The sequence below is a fragment of the Thamnophis elegans genome, chromosome 13 (assembly GCF_009769535.1).
Source record: "Thamnophis elegans isolate rThaEle1 chromosome 13, rThaEle1.pri, whole genome shotgun sequence".
NCBI classification, from domain to species: domain Eukaryota; kingdom Metazoa; phylum Chordata; class Lepidosauria; order Squamata; family Colubridae; genus Thamnophis; species Thamnophis elegans.
The window spans coordinates 23,647,580-23,667,279 of NC_045553.1; the positions used below are offsets into that span (position 1 = coordinate 23,647,580).

At 44.7% G+C, this 19,700-nt stretch overlaps 1 protein-coding gene across 1 annotated transcript in view; it reads left to right on the top strand.

The window, feature by feature from the left end:
- The window catches only part of SEMA4C (semaphorin 4C), a 99,756-nt gene that overhangs the window by 65,581 nt on the left and 14,475 nt on the right, over positions 1–19,700 (top strand). The window contains exons 3-11 of the mRNA XM_032228988.1: positions 1,650–1,798; positions 3,260–3,322; positions 8,327–8,425; positions 8,546–8,642; positions 10,088–10,204; positions 13,262–13,413; positions 14,579–14,754; positions 15,177–15,321; positions 16,890–17,112. Coding sequence (XP_032084879.1) covers positions 1,650–1,798; positions 3,260–3,322; positions 8,327–8,425; positions 8,546–8,642; positions 10,088–10,204; positions 13,262–13,413; positions 14,579–14,754; positions 15,177–15,321; positions 16,890–17,112 — 1,221 coding nt within the window. The remainder of the gene's footprint in view (positions 1–1,649; positions 1,799–3,259; positions 3,323–8,326; positions 8,426–8,545; positions 8,643–10,087; positions 10,205–13,261; positions 13,414–14,578; positions 14,755–15,176; positions 15,322–16,889; positions 17,113–19,700) is intronic.

Consider the following 19,700-nt stretch of genomic DNA (forward strand, 5'->3'; position numbering starts at 1 on the left):
GGTTGTTGTTTTTTAAAGTATTGTATTATTTTTGAAGACGCAAATGGGAGAGCCCTCTTGAGAAAGGGAATAAAATGCTTTGTCTGGGCATCCCCTTCAGATGAAAAAAATAAATAAATTCACAGCACCCTAACTGAAGAAAGTACTTTGCTGTTTTCTGCAGGAACATCTACCGTGTGTCCCCGAAAATAAGACAGGGTCCTATTTTCTTTTGACACCCCCTCCCCGAAATAAGCGCTTGGCCTTATTTTTGGGGAGGTCTTATTATTTTTGAGGTGCAGGAGGCAGTGAGCATGGTCAGCTCATGGCTCCTGGTGTGTTGCAATATTTGGGGGGAGATCTTATTTTTGGGGTAGGGCTTATTTTAGTGCATGCACTCAAAAGCCCGATTGGGCTTTTTATCCGGGGAAGTCTTATTTTCAGGGAAGCAGGGTAGAATCCAGCACAGTGGTTTTCTAGAGGGGCATTATCTGTGCTGCTGCAAAATATGACTCTTTGGAGACAGCCTTGTCTATTCCATTAATTTGGTTTCTCCTGCTGGAGAAGAAGCATGCTGGAGGACTAGAACACAGAGCCAAGAATCTTTGGCGGGGCGAATTAAAAACAACAAAAACAAGATTCATGTAGAAGCCTGTCTTGTTTAGAAAGGCCACAAGACAAGGGTGTGGAGAGGCTTGTCCTGGAAAACATGTCCTTCACCTCCACCCTCCATGTCATCCAGAAAAGTCGCAGGAAAACTAAGAAGGAATAGTTGCATGTGCTAGTTTCAATATCAAAACCAGAATTGCTATTTAAAATGCAAATCTCCACTTCTAAACTCATAAATTCATCTTAAATGTTAAGGTAAAGGTTCCTATTGCACATATGTGCTAGTCGGTATGTGCTGACTCTAGGGGGCGATGCTCATCTCTAATACCACTCTATAAAGCCTTAGTAAGACCACACCTAGAATACTGCATCCAGTTTTGGTCACAGGTTGCTGTAACTGGGCATGGCTATTCTAGTGAAGAGAAGTACCAAGGCAGACATGATATTTGAGGGGCTGTCACAGAGAGGAGGAAGGGGGTCAAGCTATTTTCCAAAGTCTTAAAGCCTTAGTAAGACCACACCTAGAATACTACATCCAGTTTTGGTCACCACACTCTAAAAAAGATGTTGAGACTCTAGAAAAAGTGCAGAGGAGAGCAACCAGGATGATTAGGGGACTGGAGGCTAAAACGTACGATGAACAGTTGCAGGAACTGTGCATGGCTGGTCTAGTGAAGAGAAGGACTAGGGGAGATACGATAGCAGCCTTCCAATATTTGAGGGGTTGCCACAGAGAGGAGAGGGTCAAGCTATTTTCCAACGCACCCGAAAGCCAGACAAGGAATAATGGATGGAAACTGAACAAGGAGAGACTCAACCTAGAAATAAGGAGAAACTTTCTGACAGTGAGAATAATCAACCCATGGAATAGAAGTTGCCTTCAGATGTTGTAGGAGCTTCATCACTGAAGGCTTTCAAAAGATTGGACTGCCATCTGTCAGAAATGGTGTAGGGTCTCCTGCTCAGGCGGGGGTGGGTGGGTTGGACTAGATGACCTTCCAACAATGTTAATCTGTTTACAAAAGACCACTTTCTCAAGGTTATCCACCTTTCTTTTGCAGAACTGAAAGAAGGGACCAAATGTTTCTCCATGGCAGGCGTGTCCAACTATACAACGCTGACCTTGGCTGACCGCAAAGGGCTACTCTACGTTGGAGCCCGTGAAGCCATCTTTGCTTTAAGCATCAGCTCCATGGAGATGGAGGAAGCGGTAAGTAGAAGAATGAATGGGTTTGGACCCTGGACCTCCTACTTTCCAGTCTGGGGCTTCTGTTTCAGGCAGTGGATCGTCTAAGGCAGCGATCACCAACTGGTGGTCCGTGAGAAAATTTTGGTGGTCCACAGAAAAATTATTTGCCTTTTTTAGATTGCACTAAATCAGGGGTCCTCAAACTGCGCCCCCTGGGACAAATACATGCAATGAATACTTGTGAGTCTCCCCCTTTGGGGTCTTTTTATGTGGGTTAGAGGGGGGCAGAAATTCCAACTCGGGGTCTGCTTTGGCCTCCTGGTGGGGGGCTTTGGGCAAAAGCTGGAGGGAAGTGCTACTGGTGGCAGAGGGCCTCATTCCAGTGGGACTGCATCATAGCCTGGAACTGGCTGACCATCTCAGCCTGCTGAGCCTCCAGGTTCCAACACCTGGTCTTGCACTCCCACAGGTCTTCCCTCTGCTTGGAAAGCCTATGCTCGTAGTCCTCAGTGAGATGCTTCTGCTGAGCCTCCTTCTCGGTCAGATCCAATTTGAACTGAGCTCTTTTGCCAACTCTTTCTCATAATGGCTACTTAGCTGCAACAACTGCTTCCAGAGTCGTTCCAGACTCTAGGGGGCGGTGTTCAGCTCCATTTCAAAGCCAAAGAGCCAGCACTATCCAAAGACGTCTCATGATCATGTGGCCGGCATGACTAAATGCCAAAGGTGCACGGAACGCTCTTACCTTCCCACCAAAGGTGGTTCTTATTTTTCTACTTGCATTTTGATGTGCTTTCAAACTGCTAAGTTGGCAGAAGCTGGGACAAGTAATGGGAGCTCCCTCCATTACGCGGCGCTAGGGATTCGAACCGCCAAAGTGCCGACTTTTCTGATTGACAAGCTCTGCGTCTGAGCCACTGCGTCCCATTTTTCCAGTAGAATGCCCAATAAAAAATATCTCTGGTTTCAAGTTTATGTGCAGCTTTGAAATTCCGTTTAGTTCTGACTATTGTAGCATTCCAAACATTGGAACTAGGTCCCTTAAAGAATAAGCATCCGCATTTAATCCCATGTGCTGGTTTTTGCCTCTTTTAATTATTTTTTTGGTGGGGGATGGCCTGACGTGTTTCAAGCCTACCAATTTTCTTGGTTTATGGGTTCGGTGCCTTTGTACGCCGCCTACCAAATGCTTCCCTCTACAAGCCAAGGTAAAGATATATGAGAGACAGGTGGATTTAGACTTGTGAGGGATGATCCTGCATCCCTGCTCACTGTTTTTAATTCCTGGTTAAATAAATAGGATCTGCCTGTCGCTGTGGTCCTTAATGGAAGGGCAGGTCCCCTTTGGGGTTTATGGGCACTAAATCAGCCTTCCTTCCCATCAACGCTGGCTGCACAGCCCAAGGTTGGTGAGACAGGTTGGGGTGTAGCTTTCAAATGCTGTTGCTCAGAGGGTAATTAAAGAATAATTGTTCTTTGCAGATACTTTGGGAGGCTCCAGCAGAGAGGAAGGCAGAATGCATCCAAAAAGGCAGAAGTAATCAGGTAAGCACTTTCTAAAAATTCCACATTCTGTCTTTTCCTTCTGTAGAATTCCCTTAACAATAGAAGATTGAAAAACGGAGTTGGAAGGGACCTTGGGGGTCACCAGAAAACTTATTTGCCTTTTTTATATTGCACTAAATCAGGGCTCCTCAAACTACGGCCCCTGGGATGGGTACGTGCAATGAACGCTTGTGATGCTGCAGAGAGTCTGCACACCTAGCACTGATGAGGTTACCTAGTTGGGTAATGAAACATCTGCAAGAAAACAATCAAACCCAGAGAACACCAAACACCATTCAACTCTCAGCTACAAATATTCTCTTCTATTAGGGCAGTGTTTCTCAACCTTGGCTACTTGAAGATGTCTGGACTTCAATTCCCAGAATTCCCCAGCCAGCGAATGCGAATGCTGGCTGGGGAATTCTGGGAGTTGAAGTCCAGACATCTTCAAGTAGCCAAGGTTGAGAAACACTGTATTAGGGTCTGTTCAAAGCCATGCATGCTGCGTATTTAAAAGACTACAAAGCAAGTCTTCTCTAAGCAGTTTATAGAGTCAGCATATTTGCCCCTGTCTGGGTCCTCATTTGACCCACCTCGGAAGGCTGGAAGGCTGAGTCAACTTTGAGCCTGGGGAAATTCGAACTGCCAAATTGCAGGAAGCCGGCAGGCAGCAGAAGGAGCCAGCAGTACCACACTCTCACCACTGCGCCACCGCGGCTCAGACTATGAGGCTGGTTCTCCACTCTCCAAGTTGATAGGAGCTTCATCAACGCCAGCATTGCACATTTGATAGCTCCCTTTCCACCCAAGGTTGCAGTTTGCAGCACTTAAAAAGGCCCTTATTAGGTTGTTCAGTACTACACATAGTGGCTGGGGAACCTTTCCGTGGCAGCGTAGCTTCCCTGTAGTTGGCCAACAAGGCTCTGAGATGGCCTAGATGATTAAAGACTTGGAATATTTGGATGGCGAGCTTTCTAGTCAATTCAGCTACATCCATGGTCTCACAGGGAAATCATGTTCCAGATCTGTTTATAATTATATCTGTTAACCCCTTTCGGTGATGTATTCATTCTGTGGATAATTCTTTTCACCCTGAGAGTACCTTTTGAGAAGCAGAACGATGCTGGCTGCTGCTAAAGGACAGGAAAAATGCAGGCAGTCCTTAACTTACAACAGTTCATTTAGTGACCGACTTTACGATGGCACTGAAAATAGTGACTTTTGACCATTTTTCACACTTGGGACCGTTGCAACTTCCCCGCACTCATCATCTTAATGACCCCATAATGCCTTGTGGGTTGGAGTCTGGGCAACTGAATGGAGCTGAGTGTTTTACTGGCTGGATGCCCTTCCCTGTTGCCAATGTGGAGTTTTATTCAGCAGATATAATCTCATTGTGCCCAGAGAGAGAAATATCTGCCTCTACCAAGGATCGAACTCCTGATTGTGAGGTGAGAGCTCCACCCTTAAGCCACCACACCATTCATGCAACATCCCCACGGTCACGTGATCAAAATTGGGATGCTTGGCAGCTGGCTCATATTTACGACGGTTGCAGTGTCCCGGGGAGTTTCGTGATCCCCTTTTGCGATTCCCTGGCTGACAAAGTCAGTGGGGAAGCCAGATTCGCTTAGCAACCACGTTACTAACTTAACCACTGCAGTGATTCACTTAACAACTAGTGGCAAGAAAGGTTGTAAAATGGGACAAAATTAGGGACATTTGTCTCGCTTAGCAACAAAAAATTTGGAACCCATCGTGGTCGTACGTAGCTACCCCTGACCTAAGGGAGACAAAGACACCCCCAAAAGTACGCCTCTGGACACCGTCAGTGTCGCATTCTTTTGTTTTTCATCTTTTTCGCTTCTCATTTAATATTATTCTGGAAAGTCCTGGAGTTGGGAGCACTTACTTTCATCAAATCATGTATATTTAATATCAATTTAAATAGCCCAGAGTAATTTCTTCATTAATCAGAAGTAACTTTCATTAAAAATAGATGGGAAGATCCCAAGTGGATTCATCCTTCCCCATTAGATACAGTGAATTATGCTAGGTAGGCTGTAGGGTGCCAGATGGAGAAAGCTCGTTCCCGATGGTCCTTGACTTACGACCAGGGGTGGGATTGAAAAAAATTAGCAACCGGTTCTCTTCCTGGTTCCTGGGTGGGCGTGGCCTTGTCAACTTCCTGCACCACAGTGGTGCAGGAAGTGCAGAGGCTCTGGGAGGGCGAAAACGGCCTCCCCCCAGCTCTGGAGGCTGGAAACAGACCCGTTTCCGGACTTCCGGTACTTCCGGTAGGCCAATTTTTTGGGGGGGCCCCCGAGCCTCCACACGGGCCCTGCACTCACGTTGAATGATGAATGGGCCACATAGAGACTCCTGGGAGGGGAAGAGCAGGGTGGACAAGGCCAGCCGTTCCTTGTAACTACCGGTTCGGCAAACCAGATTAAAATTAACATCCAGTTCTCCCGAACCGGTGCAAAATGGGTGAATCCCACCGCTGGTTACGACCACAATTGGATCCCGAATTTCTGTAAATAACCAAGGGGGTTGTTAACTGAGTTGTGCCCCATTTTGTGATTTTCTCTCTCTTCTTTTTTTGCCCCAGCTGCTAAGTAAATCCCTGCAGTTGTTAAGTGAATCATGCGGTCATTAAGCAAATCCGATTTCCCCCGCTCGCTTTGTTTCTCAGAAGCCAGCATTCACAGGACTCTGGTAAATGCCAAGCTCCAAATTTTGATCACATGACCAAGGGGTGCCCTACTGGTTATAAGGGCAAGGATGAGTTGCAAGTTGTAACTTCAAATAGTCAATAAAACAAATTGGTGTTAAGTCAAGGCTAGCTGTATATGCCATTTGAATGGGAGTTCAGAATTCTGATTTAGATTTGTTCGTCCAAAATAAGGTAGGGTTTTGAGCCAAGGAATCCCTGAATTTGAGGGAGCTGCTACAAAGATGAGGGGGGTCAAACTGTTTTCCAAAGCACCAAAAGGCAAGACGAGAAACAATGGATGGAAACTGACCAAGGAGAAAGAAGCAACCTAAAGCTTAAAGTGTAGGTTAGAATAGAATAACAGAGTTGGAAGGGACCTTGGAGGTCTTCTAGTACAACCCCCTGCCTAGGCAGGAAACCCTACACCACTTCAGACAAATGGTTATCCAACATCTTCTTAAAAGCCTCCAGTGTTGCAGCATTCACAACTTCTGGAGGCAAGCTGTTCCACTGATTAATTGTTCTAACAGTCAAGAGGTTTCTCCTTAGATCTAGGTTGCTTCTCTCCTTGATTAGTTTCCATCCATTGCTTATTGTTCTACCCTCAGGTGCCTTGGAGAATAGGTTGATCCCCTCTTCTTTGGGGCAGCCACTGAGATATTGGAACACTGCTATCATGTCTCCCTTAGTTCTTCTTTTCATTAAACTAGACATACCCAGTTCCTGCAACTGTTCTTCATATGTTTTAGCCTCCAGTCCCCTAATCCTCTTTGTTGCTCTTCTCTGCGCTCTTTCTAGAGTCTCAGCATCTTGTTTAGGTGTTGGTTCTCCTGCTTGAGCAGGGGGCTGGACTAGAAGACCTCCAAGGTCCCTTCCAGCTCATTCATTCTATTCTAAGGAGAAGTTTCTTAACGGTGAGAGCAATCAACCAATGGGACATCTTGCCTTCAGAAGATGTGGGCGCTCCATCACTGGAGGCTTTTAAGAAGAGACTGGACAGTCACTTGTGTGGAATGGTGTAGGGTCCCCTGCTCAAGCAGTGGGGTTGGACTAGAAGACCTCCAAGGTCCCTTCCAATTCTATTCTATGTTCTATGTTGGAAAGAGCCACAAGCTAAAATCCTTAGTTTGGGTGGCATTCCTGCTTTGCTTAATGATTGCCCTGGAGACTGGAAGAAAACTGGGAGGAGAAATCTGTCTTGTGATACCCCGCCGCTCAGATACAATAAGCCAACTGTATCTTCGTAATATGGGATTTGTTTTATTAATGGTTAGAAAATAGAAGCGGAAAATAGAAATTGGGGAAATACTACTATGTATACTGTCACATAATACAAAACATTCTTTTTACTATGCATAGAAAAATATCAGAAGTCGAAAGATTATCACTATGCATGCAAATTACTATGTATGCGTAAGGGACGCAGTGGCTCAGTGACTAAGACGCTGAGCTTCTCAATCAGAAAGGTTGGCAGTTCGGCGGTTTGAATCCCTAGCACCCCGTAACAGAGTGAGCTGTTACTTGTCCCAGCTTCTGCCAATCTAGTAGTTCGAAAGCATGTAAAAAATGCAAGTAGAAAAACAGGAACCACATTTGGTGGGAAGGTAACAATGTTTCGTGTGCCTTTGGCGTTGAGTCCTGCTGGCCACATGACCACGGAGACGTCTTCGGACAGTGCTGGCTCTTCGGCTTTGATACAGAGATGAGCACTGCTGCCCCTTAGAGTTGGGAAGGACTAGCACATATGTGCGAGGGGAACCTTTGCCTTTACCTTATGTGTAAATAGTATTATTAATATTATCCTTATGCATAAAGTAAATTGATCTGGACAAGGCACTGTTCACCAAGCACCTATGGATACAAAATAAATAATAATACTTTTTAAAAAGGTACAATCAGCCACATTTGACTTAAATGCCGGCTTCTTTTTCTCTGCTAACGCAGCCGTTGTGGTTGCACATTTTGCCCTGGAAAAGGTGCGCTCTGCAGTTTTCCATTAAAGATGCTCTTTAAAATTAAGGATCGGGGGAGGGGCCATGCTGCAGGCTGCCCGAGATTTCCCTCTGATGTCTAAATTCCTTTCCCCACTCAGCTTTCTCTGATCTTTTTTTTTTTTACTTCAAGCCAATCTCAGCCGCCTGGAGAATTAGCTACCCGCTGCTAAAGACGGCTGCAATTTTAGGATGTTGAGTCTCCTGCAAAGGCAATGCTCAGCGCAGGCTCTCTTGGGCGCATAGGTGGGTTGTGGGGAAGTTTGTTAACAAACCTCTCCTTTCCCTTCCTCCCAGACTGAATGTTTCAACTACATCCGCTTCCTCCAGATCTACAACAGCTCTCACATGTACACCTGTGGCACGTATGCCTTCCAGCCCAAATGCGGCTACATTGTGAGTAGAGCAGAACACATCCCCCCCCCCGCCCCACGTACGTGATACGGTTTTTGAGCACGCCCGGCTTGTCATGGGGGTTTATAAACATGTTTTTTTTTCCCCCAATGCCTTTTTCAGGACTTGGCCACCTTCTCCTTGGATAGGTTCTCCTTCGAGGAAGGCAAGGGCAAATGTCCATACGACCCTGCCAAGGGCTACACGAGCCTCATTGTGGGTAAGTGACCATCTGTGTGTGTGTGTGTGTGTGTGTGTGTGTTTATGTGCTTGGTTTAGTGCTGAAGGAGAGGAGATGATGATAATGATGGGACTAAGCCAGTGGGAACCACTGGACTAAGCTACCGAGGAGAATTTCTCCAAAGGGCAAAAGGGGAGAGCCAACTTCTGCAGACCTTCTCCTGCCCAGTGGGTGTACTCATGCTAAACCAGCATTTCTCAACTTCGTCAATTTTAATTTTAACTGGTGTGGACTTCAACGTCTAGAATTTCCCAGCCAAGTTTCCAGAACTTGGATAAGATAAAAGGCTGGGATGGGATGGAGAGAATGGAATAGCAATAACACTTAGACTTATATACCGCTTCACAGTGCTCTAAGCAGTTTACACAGTCAGACTTTTACCCCCAACAATCTGGGTCCTCATTTGACCCACCTCGGAAGGATGGAAGGCTGAGTCGACCTTGAGCCTGGTGAGATTGAACTGCCAAATTGCAGTCAGCCGGCAGTCAGCAGAAGTAGCTTGCAGGACTGCATTTCAACTACTGCACCACCGCAGCTCATAGAATGGGATAGGATAGGATAGGATAGAATAGAATGGAATATTGGAATGAATGGAATGGAGTAGAATAGAATAGAATAAATATGGAATAGAATAGAATAAATATGGAATGGAATAAAATAAATATGGAATGGAATGGAATATTGGAATGAATAGAATAAAATAGAATAGAATAAATATGGAAGAGAATAGAATAAATATGGAATAGAATAGAATAAATATGGAATGGAAGAATGGAATGAATAGAATAGAATAAGGGGAGAGGAGAGGAGATAACCTCTATTGTCACTTTTTTTTCTGTGAATACAATAGCATATGTCGAAAACGCTTAATAGCAATAGCAATAGCAGTAGACTTATATACCGCTTCATAGGCCTTTCAGGCCTCTCTAAGCGGTTTACAGAGAGTCAGCATATTGCCCCCAACAATCTGGGTCCTCATTTTACCCACCTCGGAAGGATGGAAGGCTGAGTCAACCCTGAGCCGGTGAGATTTGAACCGCTGACCTGCTGATCTAGCAGTAGCCTGCAGTGCTGCATTTAACCACTGCGCCACCTTGGCTCTAATAGTTAGCAAGGTTGACACTCTATGCTACAAAGCTATTACAGAACCTAGCTGTTCTGCTTCGGATACCAAAAAGCCCCCTCCCAGAAGGTAACAAAGAAAACTGGTCCTGGTGAGGACCCGTAGCATCCCTGACAAAACAGCAGAACTTGGTCGAGTATCACACATGCTGTGTCCTGAATGTGGGCATTAAAGTCCATACTTCTTCAAAGCTGCCAAGAATGTGCACCACGACCCTTGACAGTCAAGCGTCTCTACTCTTCGGAATCCGATAGGGAACTCCGGGTTTGCTGGGCTCACTCCTTTTCCTTGTCTCTTTCAGAGGAAGAGTTGTACTCCGCAACACACAACAACTTCCTGGGTACCGATCCTGTGATCCTGCGCAACCTGGGGCCCCAGTATCCCGTCAAGACTGAGCACCTGCCTACATGGCTTAATGGTGAGATGCTACAAGGGGATGTTTCTTCTGTGGATCTTCTCAGCATAGTTACATAGTCTTCTGTGCTGGGCAATGGGAGATTTATATGCATGAGCTGCATATTGAATGTACATGCTGCTTATCATTGGTGGGATTAAAATTATTTTACTACCAGTTCTGTGGGCATGACTTGGTGGACATGGCAGGGAGAAGGATACTGCAAGATCTCCATTCCCTCCCCACTCCAGGGGAAGGATACTGCAAAATCCCCATTCCCTCCCCACTCCAGGGAAATGATACTGCAAAATCCCCATTTCCTCCCCACTCCTGGGGAAGGACACTGCAAACGCTCCATTCTCTCCCTACTACAGGGATAGGATATTGCAGAATCCCCATTCCCTCCCTACTCCAGGGAAAGGATACTGCAAAATCCCCATTCCTTCCCGACTCCAGGGATCATCGGATCCCACTCAGGGAGATGTAGCCCTCCAAGGTGTTGGGCAGAGGCCTTGCAGCAAATCTATCATGTCATCTCTTTAATCCGGACAGGGGCGTAGGCCGTCTTTTGCGATAAATTACTTTAATTTTGTTTTAATTAACAGAAAATAAATCGGCGGGAAGCTGACATTTTTATTATACGTTCAATTTTTTGATGCCGCCCAAGTCTGACATTTTGTAAAGCGACGTGCCAGGCCCTGGCACCATCTAATTCCTGCCTTTTGTTCCGTGCAATCCCCGCTGGCATTTTTTAGAAAATGAAAATATTGGGAGGAGTGTGTATGCGTGCGTATGTGTGTTTTTTTGTGTGGCTTCAATCTAGGATTTGCTTTGGAAGTGTGCCCACCGCAGGGAAAGTGGGCTGGTAGAGCACATTCTGGGGCAGTGATGGCTAACCTTTTTGTCATCACGTGCCGAAAGCACCCACACCCATAATGCAATGTGCGTGCGACACACACTCCTGTGCCCCACCCATCCCTGTGTATGCACGTGTGACCCCCTCCCCCTTGCCCCATTTTGGGCCTAGTAGGCTTCCTGGCAGCCTCCTGGGACCAAAAATAGACTTCTGGGTGGGGAACGCTGCCCTGAATCCTCCTGAGACCAAAGATGGGCTGTGTAGGTATATGCCGCATCCCCTGTGCTCCCCTGTGCATGTCCATGTGACCCCCCCCCCATGTGTGAGACCCAAAAATCAGCCAGCTGGCAGGAGGTGCGTGCACATGTGTGGCGAAGCTGATCTGGGACAATGGCTCACATGGTCCCAGAGAGGGCTCTAGGTGCCACCTGTAGCACACATGCCATAGGTTAACCATCACAGTTCTAGCATGTGTGTGAATGCCTTTCGATGAGGGAATAAATGGGGAACTCATCATATTTGCAGATGACACCAAGCTGGCAGGAATAGCCAACACTCCAGAAGACAGGCTTAAGATACAGAAGGATTTTGACAAACTTGAATATTGAGCACTATCTAATAAAATGAAATTCAATGGTGAAAAGAGTAAGGTTCTACATTTAGGCAAGAAAAACGAAATGCACAGGTATAGTATAGGTGGTACCTGGCTCAATAGTAGTAACTGTGAAAGGGATCTTGGAGTCCTAGTGGACAACCATTTAAATAGGAGCCAGAAGTGTGCAGCAGCTGCCAAAAAAGCCAACACAGTTCTAGGCTGCATCAACAGAGGAATAGAATCAAGATCACATGAAGTGTTAATACCACTTTATAATGCCTTGGTAAGGCCACACTTGGAATCCTGCATTCAGTTTTGGTCGCTACGATGTAGAAAAGATGTGGAGACTCTGGAAAGAGTGCAGAGAAGAGTAACCAAGATGATTAGGGGACTGGAGGCTAAAACATATGAAGAACGGTTGCAGGAACTGGGGATGTCTAGTTTAATGAAAAGAAGGACTAGGTGTGACATGATAGCAGTGCTTCGATATCTCAGGTTCTGTCCCAAAGAAGAGGGACTCAACTTCTCCAAAGCACATGAGGATAGAACAAGAAGCAATGGGTGGAAACTAATCAAGGAGAGAAGCAACTTAGAACTAAGGAGAAATTTCCTGACACTTAGAACAATTAATCAGTAGAACAATTTGCTTCCAGAAGTTGTGAATGCCCCAACACTGGAAGTCTTTAAGAAAAGATTGGATAACCATTTGTCTGAAATGGTATAGGGTTTCCTGCCTAGGCAGGGGGTTGGACTAGAAGACCTCCAGAGTCCCTTCCAACTCTGCTATTGTATTGTATTAACACGGTATCTTCACGTAGGCGAGAGCTTTGTAACTGATTGGGTTTACTGAAACAAAATGAGCATTAAACAGCCCCTCCCAGGAGTGTCATGTACAAGTGAGCTTCCCGACATGATGTTAAGATGATTTAGGTGCCCCATCTGACAAAGGAGATTTCATACTCCTTTAACTCAAGAAGGCAGAGATCTTACACAGGCTGGGAAGATTTTTACACTGGATTATACTGTAGACATGGATCAGAGGATATTTGAGTCTTCTTACGGCCAGATTAGTCCTTCGACATTTGGAAGATGAATTTATAGTCCCCAAATACTCAGGGGATGGAAGACCTGCTGTTACTCACAGCTCATGAGTGAGTGGCTTCTACATGCTGAATTATCTGTGGATGTTTACAATGAAATACAGTTGTATTTCTGTAAATATGGTTCTGAAAAAGTTCACATTCAGGTAGTCTATGGCTTAAACAGTTCATTTAATGACGGCTTAAAGTTAGGTAAAGGTAAAGGTTCCCCTCGCATATATGTGCTAGTCGTTCCCAACTCTAGGGGGCAGTGCTCATCTCTGTTTCAAAGCCAAAGTGCCAGCGCTGTCCGAAGACGTTCTCCGTGGTCATGTGGCCGACAAGATTAGACGCCAAAGACGCACGGAACGCTGTTATCTTCTGTTATCCAGCAAAGGTGGTTCCTATTTTTCTACTTGCATTTTTTGAACTGCTAGGTTGGCAGAAGCTGGGACAAGTACCTGGAAAAATCATGCTAGGGTTTATTTTACGGTTGGGTCTTGTTTTGGGGGAAAATACGGTATTTATCTCGACCCTCTTTCCCTCTGCAGAACCCCACTTTGTGGGCTCAGCATTTGTCCAGGAGAGCAAAGGCAGTGATATCGGAGATGACGACAAAGTCTACTTCTTCTTCAGCGAACGAGCAGTGGAATATGATTGCGACATTGACCAGGTGGTAGCCCGTGTGGCTCGGATCTGCAAGGTAGGCCTTGGTCCTTCTCTTTCTGGGGTATCTCAGGGCTGGAAAGACTTCTGAACAAATCTTGGGGAGTGAGCTTGTCAGAGTTTGTTGCAGAAAAATCAGATCCAGAGAGCACACACATATAACTGATTCAGTTGGATTCATTAACTTCTTCATATGCAAAATAAGAGGTGAATAAATGTACAGTACCAATAGTAGAGTTTTTCAACGTGGTAGAAGCTACAAGCAGAACACAAGCAGGAGAGAACAGTTTCATTTCAGAGTTCAGAGCAGAGAAGTTTAGACTAGTTTACTTCTCAGAGCAGCAGACTCAGTGCTTACAAACTAGTTCCAGTTTCAGTTCTCAGCTAAGAGACACCCCGACTCCAAACTTAAATTTCTGTTTCCAAAACAGCCCTCATTGGCTGATCCAGTTGCTATGCCTATTCATTAGCTGATCTATTCCAGTCTATGAATATTCATACTCTGACAGAGCTTTTCTAGGACAATCTTAGGGGAGATGGGAATGGCCTGTGCTATGATCTGAAAGCTGTGTCCAAAATTCGGACCTTTGGCCACTGGTTCAGATTTATGATGGTTGCAGTGTCCTAGGGTCATGGCAACCAGCATGTATTTATGACCATTGTTGTGGCCTGGGGTCATGAAATCACTTTTTTTAGTCTTCTGATAAGCAAATTCAATGGAGAAGCCGGTTTCACTTAACAACCATGTTAACAACTTAACAACTCCAGTAATTCACTTAACACCTGCGGCAAGGAACGTCATAAAATGGGCCAAAACTCACTGAACAACGGTCTCACTTAACAATAGAAATGTTGGGCTGAATTGTGGTTGTAAGTCAAGGACTTCCTGTAACATACGGTGATTGGCACCCTACAGTCTTTCCTCATGTCTTTTCCTAGAGCAGCGTTTCTCAACCTTGGCAACTTGAAGATGTCTGGACTTCAACTCCCAGAATTCCCCAGCCAGCATTCGCTGGCTGGGGAATTCTGGGAGTTGAAGTCCAGACATCTTCAAGTTGCCAAGGTTGAGAAACACTGTCCTAGAGGTTGGCATGGGAATTGCAGTTAGGTGCAGTTGGTAACTCAAGGGCGAGAAAATAGCATCTCAACGCCACTTGGGTACCGAGGGGAGATTAAAGGCTGTTATTTTTTGTTTGGTGCAGGGCGATGTCGGTGGTGCCCGTACTTTGCAGAAAAGGTGGACGACGTTTCTGAAGGCCCGGCTGCTGTGCTCGATTCCAGAGCAGCAGCTGCACTTTAACCGGATCCAGGGGACCTACACGCTGAATGGCGATCACTGGCGTGAGACCAGCTTTTTTGGGGTCTTCCAAGCACGCTGGTAAGTGTTCTGACCTAGAGCCTGAAGCAGACTCCTTGTTCCAACGAAAAAGCCCTTTATTAATTTACTGTGAATTCTGCTCATTCACATCCAGCAAAGTCTTTCAAGGGAGGATTTACAGTCACAGACCTTATCTGTCTTGGAGAGCTGCCAGGCTGATATCTGCAAAACTTGGCCAGAAGTCTCAGAGAGTCATGAACCCATTAAGTGAACTAATTCTCCTGCAAACTCCACTCCCCTTTCACTCCTCTTTTATTTTCTCGGGCGGGCCATTCAACATTCACCTGTGGCCTTACTCCCTAGTCAACCCCAGTTCTTTAGTTGTCTCCAACACTGGACGTTTTTAAGAAGAAACTCTAACAGGAATAAACCTTCTCAAATTTGAACCCTCAACCGCCTGGTTTTCTTTTCATTTCCTGCAGGGGAGACGTCGATGTTTCTGCCGTTTGCCAATACCAGATCTTGGATGTGCAGAAAGTCTTCGAAGGCCCCTACAAGGAATACAGTGAAATTGCTCAGAAGTGGATTCGTTACTCCGACCAGGAACCCGTTCCCCGTCCGGGCGCTGTAAGTCCCATGTCCCCACCCGGGCAGGAAACACCCCCCCCCCAAAAAAAAATTGCTGGCTGGGGAATTCTGAAAGTTGAAGTCCATCTTAAAGTGGCCAAAGTTGAAAAACACCTTTGTTGTAAGGAAAGTTTTGGTGCGAGAGATGGGAAAAATAAAACAAAAAGGGGGAAGGGGGACAAAGAAGAGAAAATGCAATGCATATAAAAATAAAGAGAGGAGAAATAAGATTTCAAGAGAGCAGGATCAAAGGCAGATAAGAAATCACTAAAAATGGGATCTTTTTAAAAAGTAAGAGATAATGGATAAGAAGGAAAATGTTAGTAGAAGAGAGGTATAATTTATAGGGTAAATACTAGTATAGATATATAAAGAGTTAGATAGGTAGATGGGAATGTGGAGGTAAATAATTTGATAATATTACTAATTTTGAATGTAATTTGAACAATGTTGGGAGTTAAAAATATTACCGATGGGGGAAAGGGGAATTCATGAGATATTTTTCTGAAAAGAAGAAATAAGGTAAACACATGGAAAATTTGGGTTTTTTAAAAAGATATAAAATATAGGACATATAGTGATGTTAACTATGTATAAAAATTAAATGAGAAAAGATAAAGAAATATGTAAAGAGAATAATATGATTGAAGTTGGCATAGTAAAACTAGGGTTAAAATGATTAATGTGTAAAGATTAGGGGTTTAGCAATGATATGTAAGCTTAAATGAATAAAGGGGGGGGGGAGAAAAGTTTATGTAAGAGAGATGAATATTGATAGAAGTTGGGAAATCAGAATATATTGAAATTATAATTATAAATGAGATGTATAAAATGTGATCCCATTAAAACTCTGACTATAAAGTATGTATGATGAGGAAAAGGAAAATTGCAATAAAACTTCATTAAAAAGAAAAAGAAAAACTCCTTTGTTGTGACCTGTCAGCTTCCTGCCACTCCAGTAGCCAAATCAGAGGAGGAGGAGGAGGCGTGGGAATGAAGGTCAGCATCAAGATAACTTGAGAGCTCTGAGGGGGAAGAGGGAATGGAGCTGTCAGAGAAAGAGAGAGAGAGGTGGAACCTGGGCTGTCCATCAGCCGCCAGATGGAGAGTCAACAGCCCCCAGGTCTGGAGGTGGCTAATAAGGAAGAGGAGAGGGTCCAGTGCCTGACACATAGATGCACTGAGGGCAGAGGAGAGGAGAGCAGTGGAAATCTATGGGCCGGTCCTTGGGACGGAAGTGCCACCACTACTAGTGAAGCTCCACCCTAGTTCTGGGGATAAAAGGCAGGGGGCGGAGATGAATAGATGGGGCAGACAACTATTGATCTTCCAGCCAAACAGACTTGTTAGCCTGCGGTGAGAGAGAAACTTTTTATAAAGTTAACAGATAAAGGAATCTTTGCGTTAACTTCAGAGGGTTTGACATGTTTGGGGAGCTAGTCAGAACACACTTCTGGCCCATCCCTATCAAGGAGAGCCCCTCCTCTTGAATTGACCGGTTTTTGCTAATTCTCTGTACGTGAAGCTCTAACCTAAACCCTGCTTCCGTCGTCTTTTTTTTGTTCCAGTGTATCACGGATTGGCACCGGTACAACAGTTTCTCCACTTCCCTGGAGCTTCCAGACAACACCCTGAATTTTGCAAAGAAGCACCCCCTGATGGATAAGGCTGTGCCCCCATTGGGCAACCAGCCTTTGCTGGTCAAGAAGGATGCCAACTTCACCCAGCTGGTGGTGGAAAGAGTCCACGGTTTGGATGGCAAACCATATGAAGTGCTGTACATCGGGACAGGTACGGGTTTGAGGGAAGCAAGAAAGAGTCCAAAATTGCAGCTGTGTCCACCTACTTTGACTTTGACCTAACGCGTTTCACTGGGTCAAAGTTTTGGCAGCTACATTTTTGCTGCATGGTTTCTAACCATAGTTGTTTTATCGAGAGCCAGTTTGGCACAGTGGTTAAAGGCAGCGGGATAGAAACCAGAAGACCAAGAGTGCAGAGAAGAGCAACCGAGATGATTAGGGGATTGGAGACTAAAACATATAAAGAGCAGTTGCAGGAGTCTGAATACTATGAAATTTGGGATAATTGGTATAAATGGTTGCATAACAGGAATAAAGTTAATTCAGCCGAGAAACAATAGAGAAATGTATAGAACTGTAAATGAATGTATATAAATATAGAAGCGATATAAGATTGATATGTACAGGTATGATAACAACGTCAATGTGATGATTGTAAGATGTTATGGAGGGAGAAAACAATTACAAATCTGCTTTTAAAAAAAACCCAAAAATGGAAGTCATTTTGTGCTTTAGCACATTGGTCTCACATGAGCCTTTTTATGTTGGCATTTAAGTGATATTTTCCCCATATCTTCTGCTGACTCTATCATAAAAGTTAATCGGAGAAAATAGTTTGCATTATCTTGCCAGGCTTCAGTTCTGCTAGTTAAAAATTGATCAGAGGCTGGAGACAAATTTTCAGGAGGATTGGATTGGATTGGATTTATTACATTTATATGCCGCCCTTTTCCCCGAAGGGGACTCAGGGCGGCTCACAATTCAGTCAGGGAAGGGGGTACAGACAGGGGATAAAAAGACGAACATAACAATACACAATTTAAAACACATAACAACCATACCATTCGAGGAGGGGGGCAAAAGCTCTTTAGCCCCAGGCCTGTCGGAACAGCGACACGGAGGGTCCGTGAGACGAGAATTTTTTTTCTCCTGTTTGTCAACCAAGTACAAAATGCCCCTTTGGAGACAGAGCTCTTCTCATCTGCTGTTTTTATTATTAGTCATTTCAAAGTGAGTAAATCACCACTCTCTTCATCAAGGAGTTATTTTCAGTCGGGGGAGCGCTCCTTTTAATTGCTTCTTCTAACCACTTAGCTGGTTGGTTTTTTTCTTTTTTTTAATAAACAAATCCTTCTTTTGATGTATTCAGCAGAAAATGATTAAAGCAACAGCAACAACAAAAAGGAACAGCAAAGCAAAGAAGTAAAATAAAATTGTAATAACCCCAACAGCCCATTTTGAAACTGTGTTTCATCTAGCTGGACTGCAAAAAAACCGCCATCTCTTTAAGAGAAGCCAACGTAGATTAGATCTGGTGGGCAATGCAATAATTATGACGGAGGTCCGGATGCAGAGAAGCTGAACTCATTTGGGGGGATGTGGGGGCACCCTAGGTGCCATTTTCGAGGTTGGTTTGGGGATTGAACTGGTAGGGATGATTTTCACTGCAAACTGGTAGTTAAAAAAAAGCTTCCGAAGATTGCGCAGCTCAGTTTAGACTTTTCAAAGCATTTTTTTCCTGCCTATTCACCCGAACCAGCAGGAAAAAAATGTTTTAAAAAGAGAGAAAAAAGGTTCCATGACAATCACCTGTGCCCTGCGATCGTGGGAACCTTTTTTTTTTCACTTTTTAAATATTTTTTTTTATAGCTCAGCATGTGGCCAACTTTTTTTAAATTTTTAAAGCATTTTTACTACCTCTTCGCCCGAACCCGTAGTTTAAAAAAAATGCTTTAAAAAGTGGGGGGAAAAGATTCCCACGATTGCACAGCATAGCTGAACTTTTTTTCCTCCGACTTCTTAAAGCATTTTTACTACTGGTTCGGGCAAATAGGTAGTAAAAAAGGCTTTAAAAATTTTAAAAAGTTGGCCACACCCACCCAGTCATATGACATCCCCCCCCCCAAGCCATGCCCAGAGAACCGGTGGCAAAAAAAAATACATTTCACCAATGGATTGGAGCCATCTGGCAAGAGAGGAGATAAAGAGTATGTTGGCATTTAAATGATCATCGGATTCAAACTCTGCAATTTTAAAATTGTCTTGTGTTCTGTGTTCAGAACCCATACCTCTCTTAGCTGGTCAACCCAAAAAGGTTGCATGTGGTTGGGTCCAAGTGGTAGCTAATGCCTTAATTTGGGGGGGGGGAGATACCACCTGCCCTGAAGAAAGTTGGTGTGGTGCCCCTTTTATTGAGGCCATCCTTGGACTCTCAACAAAGTTGCATAACTTTGGCCCACCTTTAAATGTTTCCTTTTTAATAGCAATAGCACTTAGACTTATATCCCACTTTACAGTGTTTTTACATCCCTCTGTAAGGAGTTTACAGAATCAGCCTCTTGCCCGCAACAATCTGGGTCCTCTTTTGACCCACCTCGGAAAGATGGAAGGATGAGTCACCCTTGAGCCTGGTGAGATTCAAACTGCCAAATTGCAGTCAGTCAGCAGAAGTAGCCTGCAGTACTGCAATCTAACAACTGTGCCACCTTGGCTCATAAGGGAGGTTTTTAACAGATTAGCAGAGTTGGAAGGGACCTTGCAGGTCATCTAGTCCAAACCCCCACCCAAGCAGGAGACCCT